Source organism: Vigna unguiculata, chromosome 8 (genome assembly GCF_037176805.1).
Source record: "Vigna unguiculata cultivar grain cowpea cultivar isolate G323 ecotype 2 chromosome 8, ASM3717680v1, whole genome shotgun sequence".
Classification (NCBI taxonomy): domain Eukaryota; kingdom Viridiplantae; phylum Streptophyta; class Magnoliopsida; order Fabales; family Fabaceae; genus Vigna; species Vigna unguiculata.
The window spans coordinates 23728223-23742044 of record NC_140799.1 but is presented as its reverse complement, the minus strand read 5'-3'; the positions used below and the strand labels follow the sequence as shown (position 1 = coordinate 23742044).

General features: G+C 32.2%; 2 protein-coding genes across 13 annotated transcripts; one reads left to right on the top strand and one right to left on the bottom strand.

Annotated features, from left to right (window-relative positions):
- The first annotated feature begins 626 nt into the window (after nt 1-626).
- Nucleotides 627-2690, top strand: LOC114195262 (uncharacterized). Its single transcript, XM_028085666.2, has 2 exons — nt 627-801; nt 1448-2690. Exons 1-2 carry the CDS (start codon nt 717-719, stop codon nt 2488-2490), a joined length of 1128 nt encoding a protein of 375 aa, XP_027941467.2. The 5' UTR covers nt 627-716; the 3' UTR covers nt 2491-2690.
- An 807-nt stretch (nt 2691-3497) lies between these two features.
- LOC114193464 (protein RBL-like) lies at nt 3498-10910 on the bottom strand. Of its 12 annotated transcripts, none has more exons than XR_003606267.2 (8): nt 10775-10910; nt 10558-10656; nt 7877-8964; nt 7537-7795; nt 6702-6879; nt 4423-4494; nt 3960-4021; nt 3498-3850 (listed from the first exon to the last, which is right to left on the bottom strand). XR_003606267.2 is itself a non-coding variant. In XM_085665299.1 (7 exons), exons 1-6 carry the CDS (start codon nt 10893-10895, stop codon nt 4462-4464), a joined length of 1743 nt encoding a protein of 580 aa, XP_085521425.1. In that variant the 5' UTR covers nt 10896-10910; the 3' UTR covers nt 3498-4021; nt 4423-4461. The 12 variants fall into 12 exon arrangements, 6 of the variants coding, with proteins under 6 accessions (XP_085521425.1, XP_027939079.2, XP_085521423.1 ...); XR_003606268.2 differs by having other exon boundaries at nt 4423-4499; nt 6742-6879; XR_003606266.2 differs by having other exon boundaries at nt 6742-6879.
- Nucleotides 10911-13822: the final 2912 nt, after the last annotated feature.

Genomic DNA, 13822 nt, shown 5'->3' with positions numbered 1-13822 from the left:
AACATGAATATCTTTCGAGAACCTTACTCTGATACTAATCGTAAGTAGTGAAATGAGGAATTAGTCGAGAATGGGTTAAATTGGCTTTTTTTTTCTTTCTATTTTTGGTAAGTGAGGTGTAAGTGCAACTACGAACTAAAAAATGCATGAAAATTAAAAATGTCTATAATTAATTAATTAATTTCTCTTATTAAACACATGTTTGGATTGGATGGACACTTATATTGTTTTTAATTATTTTTATTAATATATATATATATATATATATATATATATATATATATATATATATATATATATATATTTCTAAGTCTCTTCTAAGATGTTCGAACTCCATTTCTTAACATTTTAGTTGAAGCATTCTAATAATGAGTGAAACTGTAAAGTAATCATGCTAAAAACAACACGTTTGCCCCCCACTTGCTGAAATTTGAGGTGTGTGAGCCAAACAAAGAACTTTTAACTTTATTTATTGAAGAAGTTATACCTCACAAATGAGAAGAGGATATTCACGAAGTTCAATCTCGCAGGAAAATCATAGCAACCAAAAAGGAATGGTTTCGTTTTTAAGAAAACTCAACATCCCAACTATTCACTATAAAATGAAAGCAATCATCAACAAATATTCATTCTTCCATTGCATTTGCTACTCAATTTGCTGAAATTGAAGGCAAAGAAAATAAAGAGAAATTGAACAAAAGAGAAAGAGTGAGAACATGTCCATCTACCAAGATTTGGAAGCCAAATATGATACGGAGGAAACACCAGAATCAATCATCCTGCGCGTTCATCTTCCTGATGGTTCGTTTGGTTTATTAATTCTTATGGTTCCTTTGTTTGATTTACTAAATTTATCAATTATTGATTTTTCCGTTAAATTAATCATTTAACCAGGAATCGATTTATGCATAGGAATAGTATATTTAAGTTTTAGTCATTATATACTGTTTATGTGCATAAAATCTTAAAATATTTATTCTTGTCTACTATTTTAAGGAATATATATATATATATATATATATATATGTGTGTGTGTGTGTGTATATTTAGTTACATAGAGAAATGTAATCTATTGTATTTATAAAAAAGTTTCGGCAGTGAAGAAAATGAATAATATATAAATAAAAAAAGTTATAAACGAATTGATTTAAGATTTTCGGATATTTTAGTCTTTTTTTTTGTGTATTAGTTTATAGTTCATTAGAGCTGGATTTCTATGGTTCTTATCTCGGAATTGTTATTTTGTTAAGACAGTAGAAAAAAAAATTATGTGGGTGATCATTTATTATATCTATATATATATATATATATATATATATATATATATATATATATATATATATATATATATATATATATATATTATTTCTTTCTTCTTCATTGTTGGAGTTTGAGTTGAAGATTTTCCATTTTTGTAACCATGTGCATGTGGTTTCCCATGATACAGGTTTTGCACGTGAGCATGTGGGTGCGAAGGTTGAATACGGTTTTACAAGAGTTAGAGTTCATGGTGAACGATCTCTTGGAAACAATATAAGGGTCCGTTTCAATACATTGTATCAAGTTCCAGAATATTGTGACATGAACAAGATTAAGGGAAAGGTTGATGGAAAAACCGTCATCATAATAATACCAACTATTCCACATAAAGTCCCTAAAAAGGAGACACAGGAATCTCCTAAAGAACCACAACAAGAAACAGAAGCAAACCCTGTGGATGAAAACCAAGATGCTTCTACTCCTGCAGATGATAACCAAGATAAAACCAAATCAAAAAATGAGAATGAAGAAGAGATTGATCATGAGACTTCAACTCCACCAAATGCCACACAAGAAGAGGCTATGCATCAAGAGGATCAAGGGGAAATTGAAGAACAAGCTGCAACAACCCAAGTTAAAAGCGAAAAACCAGTTGATCAAGAGAGTTCAACCCCAAGAAAGGACACAGAAGAGTACAAGTCTGAAGAGGATCAAGAAGGAACCCCCCAAAAAGTTGATCATGATGGATCAACTTTAACCCCAGAAGAACATACAAAGGAATCTATGCCTCACAAGGGTCAAGAGGAAACTCCCCCAAAGGATACCTTTTCAACTAATGACAAGCTTCAGGGAGAGGAAAAGCAAAAGGCTATTGGAAAGGAAGAAAGTGAAAGTGAAGAAGAGCATTCCAAGAAGGGATTGGAATCAGGAAAGGCACATGAAAAGGATGAGGAAATGAAAGAAGAAAGAAAAGGGTTGAGAACATTTGAAGATAAAATGAATGGTAAAATTGGCAATGATGTTGGAGACAAGAGTGATGAAAAGGCCTTGCCTGAATCAACAAGGTCTAGAATTAAGCAAGTGGCTGCTTCTGCTTCTGAAGCTGTGACTGGTCTAGCTAAAAGGTTCAATGAAGAAGATAAACAAAAGATGATATATATGGGTGCAGCAGTTCTTGTGGTGGCACTAGGAGTTTATGCTACCTACAAGCTTCGTTTACGTAGACCATAGACAAATCAATGGCATCATATCAATTTCCTTTCACCTGGTTTCTTGTTACAAAATCTTTCCTCTCAATAATTTGTGTATACAAATTACGCATTTGAATCCTGTTTAACTGCTGTGTGGGGTTTCTGCTCAAAACATTGAAAAACCATATGCTTACCAATGTTATTTGTTGGTGCTACTTGTAATATAAAGAAATTGAGCAACCCCACAATTTTAACTCATCTTTGTGTATGCATGAAAACAACCCATATTTAATTCGTAAATCCTATAATAAATAGTACACATCAAAACACACAAGTAAATAGTCTTTTAAAAATTACATAACCTTTTAACCATTTATGTAGCTTATATGGTATTAGTATAAAAGAAGCAAGCCATGATTTAAAATATTTTATATGCTTTCGTGCTTTTCAAGAAAATAAATTAATAATGGTGGTTCACACAAGAATAGAGTAACAAGTTACTTATAGTATATTATGTTTTTGAAATATACAAATAATTTGTAATTATTATGTTTTTGAAATATACGTAGTTATTTTTAGTATTTGAATAGTTTATTTCTATTTTTTAATTTTAACATATAATAAAAGATAAAATAAAAATATTAATGGGAGTCCTTTTATAGAGGTATAAATAACAGTTATTTGAACATCAATGTTATTTTGCATAAACCCTCAAAAGTCACACCTCAATCTCAATGTAATCTAGAATCTTGTTACAGAATATCTTGTACGAGAACACCAACCTTCATGCATCAAAGGAATTGTTGGACCACTAAACAAAATAAACTCCAAAGTACTTATAATAAGATCCTTCTAAAAAAGAGAAAAAAAAAACATGTAAACATAATTTAAATACTCGGTGGATAGCACGTTTTATCATTCTAGTATTTGTAACACAAATTTTAAATTCTTAACTAAAATATAAATTTGCATGTAAACGCACTAGTTCAAATAACTTTAAAATTGCTTCCAATATATCTATGTAAACAACGAGAATGCATTAAAAGCTCACATACAAATTGAAAGGCTCATACTAATAAATTAAGTTAAAATTACAAGTGCTATCGCTAGTAACAAATACTAAAAAGCAAAAGCAAACTATCCAACTCCAGATCATTACTATAATAATCAATTCAATATCAAATAAAAATAATCTTCCACACGATATTTGTTCCCTTCATTATACTTGGCACTCTCCATCTTCTTTTAAGGTATTCTTTATTTGGAATATCAAAATAGTCCAGTATTAATGTGAGATTCATTATCTACACAAGTTCTCCTAGGCTGCTTCTTGGTTAATTTATAACAAAACCAAATCCTCCATACTCTTGTTTCAAATGGATTCATTTCTTTGTATGGACCTAAAATGATAAAATACAAATAATCAATTGCATGTATAAGAAAAAAAAATGAAATATGGTTTATTATTATAAAGCTTTCCAATCTAAAATGCACTCAAATTATACTTACACCCATATGGATTGGATGTCAACTTTAATATTTGAAAAGAAAACTTCTAGAACTCCATATTCCTTCACACATGATTCACGTCATTATGGTGACTGAATACAAAACTAAGTATATTTTCAGAACTTCTCTATTAAAAATAAATATGCACCTAACTTAGTTTTAGTATTAACTACAATTGTTACCATCAAAACACCTTCTTCAAGCCTTCAATCTAAGCATCAATCTTAGTTATTTTTACAATACTTACTACAATTTCTTTTATTATCAACTTTTAACTTCTAGAACTAGCTAGTATAACTGCGAGATAAGATAGTTTGATCAAAACGTACAATGGGCGATCAGAATGGATTTCTTTATTTCATGCCTCATTAATTAAATACTTAAGATGCATATATCTGAAAACTGAAATTACTTTTTAAACAAAGACTTACAAAAAATTAAACTGAATTGGTAACTTATTTACCTTTCATAGACACCCTTCAAAGCATTTTGCATATTCTCGTTACCCATCCATTTCCTGATACATCATGGTTGCCTTCTCTAGTCCAAATCAACAAAAACAAACCCCTTTGTTTGGATAATTCCCCTCAAATAAATCAGAATATGTTCTTAAAACTAAGGTATTGTTAAAAAACTAAACTTATATAAAACTAAACTATATTAGAAAAAACTCAAATGTTTTGGAAAAAGAATTAAATGCTCCTATACTGAATTGTGTAAACTGCATTGAATTATAACTAATAACTAATATTCAGATAAGTCGATTTGCTTTATTTCACATCAATTCAGTCACACTACTTATAAAAATTTAGTTCAATTCTATACTACTTATAAAAATTTAGTTCAATTCTATACTACTTATTTTTATATATATATATATATATATGGACAAATTGCATAAATTGAACTTATAGTATAGAATTGAACTAAACTTTTATAAGTAGTGTGACTGAATTGAAGTGGAATATATATGGACAAATTGCATAAATTGAACTTATAGTATAGAATTGAATTAAACTTTTATAAGTAGTGTGAGTGAATTGATGTGAAATATATATATATATATATATATATATATATATATATATATATATATTGTATATAAACACATTTGACTTTTAAGTGCAGTAAACTGTCCTTTTAAAATCAGCCTAACTATTTCTTCTTTAAACAATGTTTTTAAGAAAACTAAACTTAACCTTTTTAATAAATAGATCAAGCTCCTTGACTTATTTCCACCACTTATTTCGAAAGTGAACCATCAATAGAGGTTAAAAAATTGTTTTATCACTAACAAAGTTGAAACCAAAGGGTGGCAAGGAAGAACTTTCTTTGTTATAATTTTATCTCATTGGCTCAAACATTCAGCGAAGAGAGAAGATTTTATATTTTAAGAGGACTGAAAATAACTTAGATTTTTAGAGGTATTAACAAAGTTATTCTTGAAATTTTATTTTCCTTTAGTAATACTTAGTACAATAATATATTACAAATATTCTTCAATATCCTCCATAATCATTGAGTTTTTTTACTCTAATTTCAAGGTAGAATAGTGGCTTAAACCCTATACCATGTCTGGCAACAAATTCCAGCAACTTCGAAATTCATCATCCCTAACCACATGAATTAAATGGCATCCAAGCCTTGGTAAGCTAAAGAACCTGGTTCATAATTAAAACATCTGACCTATTTCCTAGTCAAAAGGCTAATCTGTTTGAAAAACCAACCTAGCCTGAACCTGGTTCAGAGAAACTTATAAACACGCTAATATACCTTTAAAAATTATTAATAGTTAATATTTTTAAATTATCATCAGATGTAAATTGCAATATATGTATGATGTATTATATATTATTTACATGAATATAATATATAATTATATATTATTTGTATATTTAAACAGCCGTGTCTATCAAACATAAAAGACATGTTTACCAAGAGAAGATGAAGAGAAAACACAAACCAGACCAGAAAAAGGAGAAGTGTAGGGAAGAGGTCAAGATGTGCATGACAAATAAGTTTGAAAATCTTGATTAAATGGAAAAAGGGTGGTCTCAAATAATGAATTTTATGGGATGGCAGGATCAGCGTATGCTAGAGATTTTATGCTCAATATCATGTAATCCAACCAATCATCCCAAAAACATATTTAAAGAGCAGTGTAAGATTGTTGGGTGCTAGAAAAATCATTGGATCATGCCACTTCCGTAACTGTATATTAAACAAAATAGGGGACAGTACATTAGACCACAGGCAATTTAAACAATGTGACACACATCATAAAAAAAATGCAGAATGCAATTTATAAATGATGCAAAAGAAGATCACAAAGCAAAACACTGCACATGACCAGAGGGACGTGAATTTTGCATTAACCTCAAAAAACTGCTCCCCAAACTAGTTAAATATTGCTACAAAAATTACATTGTGCTAGAAAAATCAAACTAGTTGAGAAATTTACCAAAGGTTCAACAAGTTAACATCGTTCATTCAAACATGTTCATATGAACTCAAACCTATACGGAAAAAGTTGTCACCAATGAGGATGGCCACAAAAAAAGATGAACTAAAGGAAACACCAGCCTTCACTAGCCACCACCAACTTAGAAACATAGGTCAAAAAAGAGTAGGCAAGTTTAAATAAAGCTATGCAAGAGTAAAATTTTTAAGAAATGAAAACCAAACAAAAACAAAAATCAATAAAAGAATTGTGCTTTTGTGAACAAGAATTTCGTAACCTACAATCATTCATCAGAAATCCCATCACCATGAAAACTGTTACCATTATCTTGATCAACCAAAGATTTGCTCTTGGGTTTTGCCAATTTGCTTGATTTTGAAGATTTCTTAACTTTTTCTGCTTGCAATTCCAACACCTTTTCTGAAGGTTTCCTCTTTCTTTTAACGCGTCCAGCATCCTCTTCATAAAATTGAAAAATAAAACATTATTATTGAAGGCAGCATAAGAGTCAAAAGGAACATACCAGAAAAATGCATACACAATACATTGACATTTCAACCATACCAGGAATAAAAAGGGAAACTTTTAATTGGTCCTTTATTCTAATTAATTAGAACCATAATTTATTAGACACACTGGAAGAAGTTAGAGGACTTTGAAATTTATTAGAACCATAATTACCAAGTTAATTGGTCCTATATTCTAATTAACATGTTAAACCTACCACTATACTTGGCTAAGAAGAAATGGAGCAAAAGAAAGCGAAAGAACACAGATAGTGTGATGCATTTTCCTTCTATTTGATTGAACAGAAATGTTGACTAAAAGAAAAAAAAAATAGAATCTTTTTCTCCTCAATTCTCTTCAACTCAAATTCCAGTTTTTTCACCCGTCATCATCTCTCCATTCTAGCAAACATAGACATGTAATTATCCAATTTCTTCAAGTAATAGACTTAATCAAGCGAAGTTGCAAACTGCAAAGTTAATCCCACGAGATAAATTTACTGGCAAAGTTACAAGAGCATGATTCTATAACTTTTACTTTTTGGATTGGGGATTAAAATTAGAATTTGTGAACTTTGCTACAATCATATAATGCAAAGCATGCTATTACCTTCAAGAAGACTGGATGCGTGATTCATCATAAGTCCATTCGGTCCAGCTTCTTCTGAAGGGGATCCAGTGTTATTGCTGTCCAACAACTTTGAAGAACTTTCTGCACACTTGTCTTGCTGTTCCAGAGGATCACGAGTAGGGGTTGCTGGCAAGAAACATAGCTCTTCTTGAGACATATCAGAATCACTGAAAGTGGCATCTTTCTCCACTGATACGATGTCAACTTCCTCATCTTCATTTACATCAGGACCTTTCACCTTTGCAAGCATATTACACAAAAAAGAGTGGGCAAAAAGAAATAAAGATATCCATGACCAATCTAACAAAATAACATTTACCTTCTCAGTGTCAGGAATCAGATCAAATTCATCTTCACGCTCTACATACTCCTCATTTTCCTCAAGCTCCTTGAAGTCAGGAGCAAATGCACTCCAATTCTCGGTATAATCTTTTGCCCATATATAAACAAAGCCATTCAAGGAAACAGATACAACAAAAGGATGTACAGGATGCCATGCTAGATCTATAAGAGCTTCCTTTGGTCCTTCAAGGATTTTCACAAGATGCCCAGCTCTATCCCATATGTAAATCTTGTGCTCACCTTTGCAAGCAGAACCACCAACTACCCACTCACCATCACCACTGAAACAAGGGGCTTTCCAGTGTACCTTTGTGATTGTATCTTGAAATTCCCGGAATAAAATTAAACATTTTGACCCAATGGCCTTCAACTTTTCACTGTTATTTAGATCACCACAGTTCTCATTCAGTTCGTCAAGGGTTCTGACCTCGTCTTTCAGGGGCAGAAGGTTTTCATAGATCCTTATTACTCGATCATTGGAGTTCGTGAGTAGATACTGCCCGTTCCTGCTGAACACAATGTTCTTTACAACAGAACCACCAGTGATTGGAACTATAGCACGCACTTCACCATTTTTGTAATCAATAACAAGAATTTCACCTTTTGAGTTTCCCAGATAAACCAGAGTCCCGTACTTGTTAAAACAAGCAGCGGTTGGTGTAAAGGAGGTTATTCCATCAGAAGACTTATTGCGTGAGGGAGGGATTGGACCATTGCTTGTTTCTGACACAGAAACTTTAAGCAAAGTTGTGTTTCCTGTATTCAGATCAACAATCATAGGAGCACATGAAAGAGGACATGCTAAGCAAAGATATGGTGTTGAAGATCCTGGATGAAGACGCGCTTGTAGAGGGGTTTGTTGCAAAACTATTCGTGTTATCTTCTTACCACTCATAACATCCCACAAAATCAATGATTTGTCAGCAGCAGATACCAGAATTCGATGACCATACTTTGACCAACAGATGCTGGTTATGGGGGAAGAACATTCATCATCATGAAGAATCTTAGCGATGCCTCTTGTTTCAAAATCCCAAATAACACAACTTCCATCATTGCACCCAGCTGATTCAATTGTGCAAATCATGATCAAAATGAGAAAATTGATATCATCATACAATAACTCCAATAACATTTGAACAGATAGCACACATCATGGAAATAAGTCCATGCTTCAGAAAATGAATTACCACAATTTTCAAAAAATCTACCAATAATTTATCTTGAAATCTAATCCAAAAATAGAAAACATATCAAAATAAAATCAAATCAGAATGCTTTTTCAAAATTCTTGAACTTAACGAGATTGTCCACGCTGCATTCTGACAAACTAAATAAAAAATTAGAGTAACCATCAGATTGGCGTAGTCCATAACAGAAATGGATACTTTAAAATATAAACCCACAAAAGTTGCTCCACAGGGAGAAAAAGTTCAGATGAGAGACAAACGAGAGATGGTTCAGAAAGAGTTTGACACAACTGTGCGATCAACATAAACCGAAATTAAAAGTAAGTGATTAGTAACTATTTCTTGCCTGCGATCATATTGCATTTGGTTCATTGATCTTAAATCTTAAATTGTTCATACCATTAACTCTAAAGTGCATGCAATAATTACAAATGTTTATTAGCCAACTCTGTTGGTAGATTACGTGGTTCAGGAGTCACATGCTAAAATGCATGTATAGTTCATCGGTATCAGTGTGTAGCAGTAGCAAGTATATCAAGAGTTTATATAATGGGTATGGAGAACCTAAGTACTACATTTCTAGAAAATTTCCTGAAGAGTAGACTTTAAACTTAACTGGCTTAAAAGGTGGTATAAATGGTATTTATGGGTGGTTTGATATAATGTTAGGTCCAATAAACCTAGTTAGAATAGACTAAGAAAACCTAGCTAGGATAGGATCTTAGTACACTTTAACTTGACTGTCTTGTAAGGTGAGGCCTTAAGCCATAGCGGGAATAATATAAGTATATATGGGTAGTTAGATTAGACTACCCTATCAATTTCAGATAATAAAAAAATAAAAATACTTCTATTACTTCTCTCAACAACATTCGATTCAGTCCTGTTCTGTTTTTCTCTTTCATCCTCCTCTAAATTCAATAAATCATACTATGAACATGACTTGCATAAAAATTTAGGTTATTTTTCTATACAAGACGAAGCTTAGAAATTAACATGAATAAACAAACAACCACATTATGCATATTATGTTTATCCAGTGCATTGGCATCAATTGTATGAGTAGATATTACTATTTTTCCATCCGCAGGACCCAAGGCAAGAAAAAAAAAAAAAAAAAACAAAAACATAGAACTTCATTCCGCGCTTAATGCTAAAATCCCAAATTCAACATAACCCCATAAGGAAAGTTACCAAACAAGAAACACCTGAAAAGAAAAAATATTGTTCTTTTCTTACCTGGGCCATCAGGGGAAAATACTAACCAAAGCTGGTTACTTTAATCTTGAAATCGCCACTTAAAACATAAAAATCAAATTTTAACCACTGCCCATCTTTAGAATCAAAAGACAAAAACATTGCACAGAAATGCATCAAGGATAATACCAAAAAGAACCACAATAATAGTTGAATACAAAAACACGAAAGAGAAAGGAAAGAGACACAGGAAGAATAATAGAGAGGTTACCAGCAAGAAGGGTACCACGGCGATTGAAGGCAATACATTTCATACAGCCATGTTCCAAATACTCCTCTATGACTTCTGGGAAATCACCCTGTAACGGATCTTCAACATGGTGCACACCACAAGGTCAGACCATGAAACATAAGAGGCAAAGAAAAAACAAAGAAGTGACATGGAGAAAAAAAAAAAAAAAAGACAATGAGAATAGAGGAAGCCGAACCAATGATGGAGGCGTTCATCACAGAGAAGCTGAAGGTGTGGTGAAGGAGTACAGGGAGAGAAGCAAAATTGAATCCGAGAAATAGAGAGGGAATAAATAATAAGAGAAAGGAAAATAACATAAAAAATATTAGGTTAAAATAATTCTTTCTTTTATAATTTTTTTATCAAATCTATTCCCAGATTTTTATTGGTATCAACCGAGTCTATATCTTTAAAAATATGTAGAAGGTTCAACTGAATCTATATAGCATGTGTTTTCCTTTATTTTCTGATTCTTTAATTTTTATTTTATTTTACAATTTGAAAAAGAAAAAAAAAATATATATATATATATATACACTAGCGTAAACACAGTCACTATCGCACTTTTATGTATGTATTTTATTAATATGCATAATATTATATTAGTAATGGATGATATTATAATATTATTAAGTTAATAAATAAAATGAAATTATATTTATTAAAAATAAAGTGAAATGTATGAAAAAAATATGAGAAAATAACGGTTGATGAATAGGAGAAAAAGGAAGAAAGAAATAAGTAAATAGTTTTATAAAAACTTGTAAAAATAACCGTTAATTTTTAAAAATTTAACAAATAATTATATTGTAAAGGGTAAAATTGGAACTATGAAATGTGGACACAAAAGAGGGAATCCTCTTTATATATAGTTATAGATATATATTTGCCACATGTCATATTAAATTAATATAGTTATTATGGATGTTATCAAAACATGTAAGGTATGATTAGTAGCTCCTTCGTACCCTACCTGCTAAATAAAACGTCCCAACATCTGTGAGTATCTATTATGTAAGGCTCACTTTATTTCTGACCCTAATGTTTAAGGGTCTACCCTAATTTGTTGGGCCTAAGGTTGGTCCATAGAGTGCTCAAAACCCCAATTCCAACCCTAACCCCTTCATTCTATTATTGTTTAGAAAATTGTTCCCCTCCTCTGTAAGACCCGAGAAATTTAAATAATTAAGTAAATAATTATTTAATAAATGCGGGTAGTATGAACCTTTATGTTATTTAATGTTGGGGTTTATGATGTGAAAAAGTACTAGTTCAAGTGGTTAAGAGTATTTAGTTATTATGAATAGACTTGGGTTCAAGTCTAGTTTATGCTTTTGTATGTTATTTTAATAGTTTATTAATTTTAATGATATGCTTAATCATGATGAGAGATTATAAATTCCTAGATGTATTATCACGAGCTTTGCAAATTGGAAGTGAGGAAACTAGAAACCGCCCATTTTTATATTTTTTTTTCGTCCTTCTAGAACTTTTCATAAACAACCTGGCGGTAATGAAGGTTCTCTAAGTGACGCATGATGTTTGAACTAAGATTTTGGGTGCTTGATAATCTCTTGATTTGGGATACGGGTTAATAGAAATTGAATTATCATGCTCTTGCTTTGAAGATATATTAATTATGTGATGTTTTTCATCATATAATGCGTGAATATAATGCCTTTGCATGATCAAATTCTCCATGTGTTCACATTTCTGGAAAATCTCCAGAAACCGCCTGGCGGGCCTTCATAGCCGCCAAGCGAATCATGTTAAAACAACCCATTTTTTGGGTTTCTGTTACGAACTGCCTGACGGTGAAGAGTTGCCGTCAGACAATGCGTGCTGGTGTTCTTTTCATGATAAAGCGCTATGCTTTCATACTTTTTGCGCAATAGGAACCGTCATGCGTTGGTTTTTGTACCACACCTAGCCAAACTAGACAAAATAAGTAAACAATGTGCATATCAAGGCAGCCAAGTATCCAGCCTAGGCCGGCTTAGCCTAACCTACACCAACGTAAGCCATCAAGACGTATAGCCGGCCTAGACCGACTACTCCAGCGTATCTGCTAAGTTTGGAACCTAGGCTGACCACTCTAATGAATTCAACATAATGGAAACGCCCACGTCCAATAAACCTTAAGGGGCCTAGGTTTGGGCCCTGGCCCAAACCCAGGCCCCACCTAGAGCCCAAGTCAAGGCCCAGCCCATGAAATGGTCAAACGTCATTAATGCTCTATAAATACACGTGGACCCCATCATTTAAAGGTACGCATTCATTAATCACTGATTTGACTTCCGGAGAACTTTGACTTACTTGAGCTTCGGAGACTCTTTTGCAGGTAACCCCTCCTAGGTCCAAGCTAACATGTATCGACCAGGAAGAGGCTAACTGAGGAGATAGCGGACTACATGGTAAGGTGACGCTTGTTCCTAACTTATCTTATTTGTCCTGTGCAGGAACATTTTTATATAGCTAGGCGCCAGGTTCCTGACTTATAGACACTAGGCGCCACTGTTTTTCTAGTTTGCGCAGTTTTTGTAAAACTGCATTTTCTGGTTCGTTAACCGTCCAATTTAGGTGAAATTTTGACAGGTGGTCCATAACATGTAGTTCTTAATTTTCAATGGTGGAGATTTTATTTGGAGGTCCGTAGCTAGAGATATATGTTACTCATTATTGTTGGTTTTGAAGTCTTTAAAATGCATGAATAAGCTCTTGACAATTTCAAGTAACTTCTAATGAAGCGTGATTGGGTTATGTTTTAAATCTCTATGAATTTGAATGTTCCTTTGGGTTAGTCACACCTTGAGAATTGGTTTATTGGTGAACGCATGTGTGTTAATATAAATTAACTTGTTGCATAGGAGAGGCGATAGTGCTATATTAATTTGCATTGGTGCATAGGATCATGTGCTTAAGTTGTCAGAGTGTTGTTGCTTTACATTTGTTTGAGCATTCGTTATTCATAAGTTATAATTGAATGCTAGCATGGATTTAAAGGGTGGAATATATATATATATATATATATATATATATATATATATATATATATATATATATATATATATATATATATATATATATGAATGTGTGGGGATTGATGCATATGATATATGGTGATACTTGTGTACGCGTATGATGAAGCCATCTAAATTGAGATTGTGCATGGGAGTAATGTTGATTTCTGGAAGCCTATATTCTTGATTGTGGATATGCATAATTATAAGAGTATGATTGATTT

Excerpts from the sequence above, each read along its gene's own strand:
- LOC114195262 (XM_028085666.2), top strand. The coding sequence starts at position 717 with ATGTCCATCTACCAAGATTTGGAAGCCAAATATGATACGGAGGAAACA. Across the intron at positions 802-1,447 it reads GCGCGTTCATCTTCCTGATG|GTTTTGCACGTGAGCATGTG; the intron begins GTTCGTTTGGTT and ends CCCATGATACAG.
- LOC114193464 (XM_085665297.1), bottom strand. The coding sequence starts at position 10,895 with ATGTTATTTTCCTTTCTCTTATTATTTATTCCCTCTCTATTTCTCGGA. Across the intron at positions 7,796-7,876 it reads TGATTCCTGACACTGAGAAG|GTGAAAGGTCCTGATGTAAA; the intron begins GTAAATGTTATT and ends ATGCTTGCAAAG. Across the intron at positions 4,495-6,741 it reads TTTGGTTGATCAAGATAATG|GCAACCATGATGTATCAGGA; the intron begins GTAACAGTTTTC and ends GGACTAGAGAAG.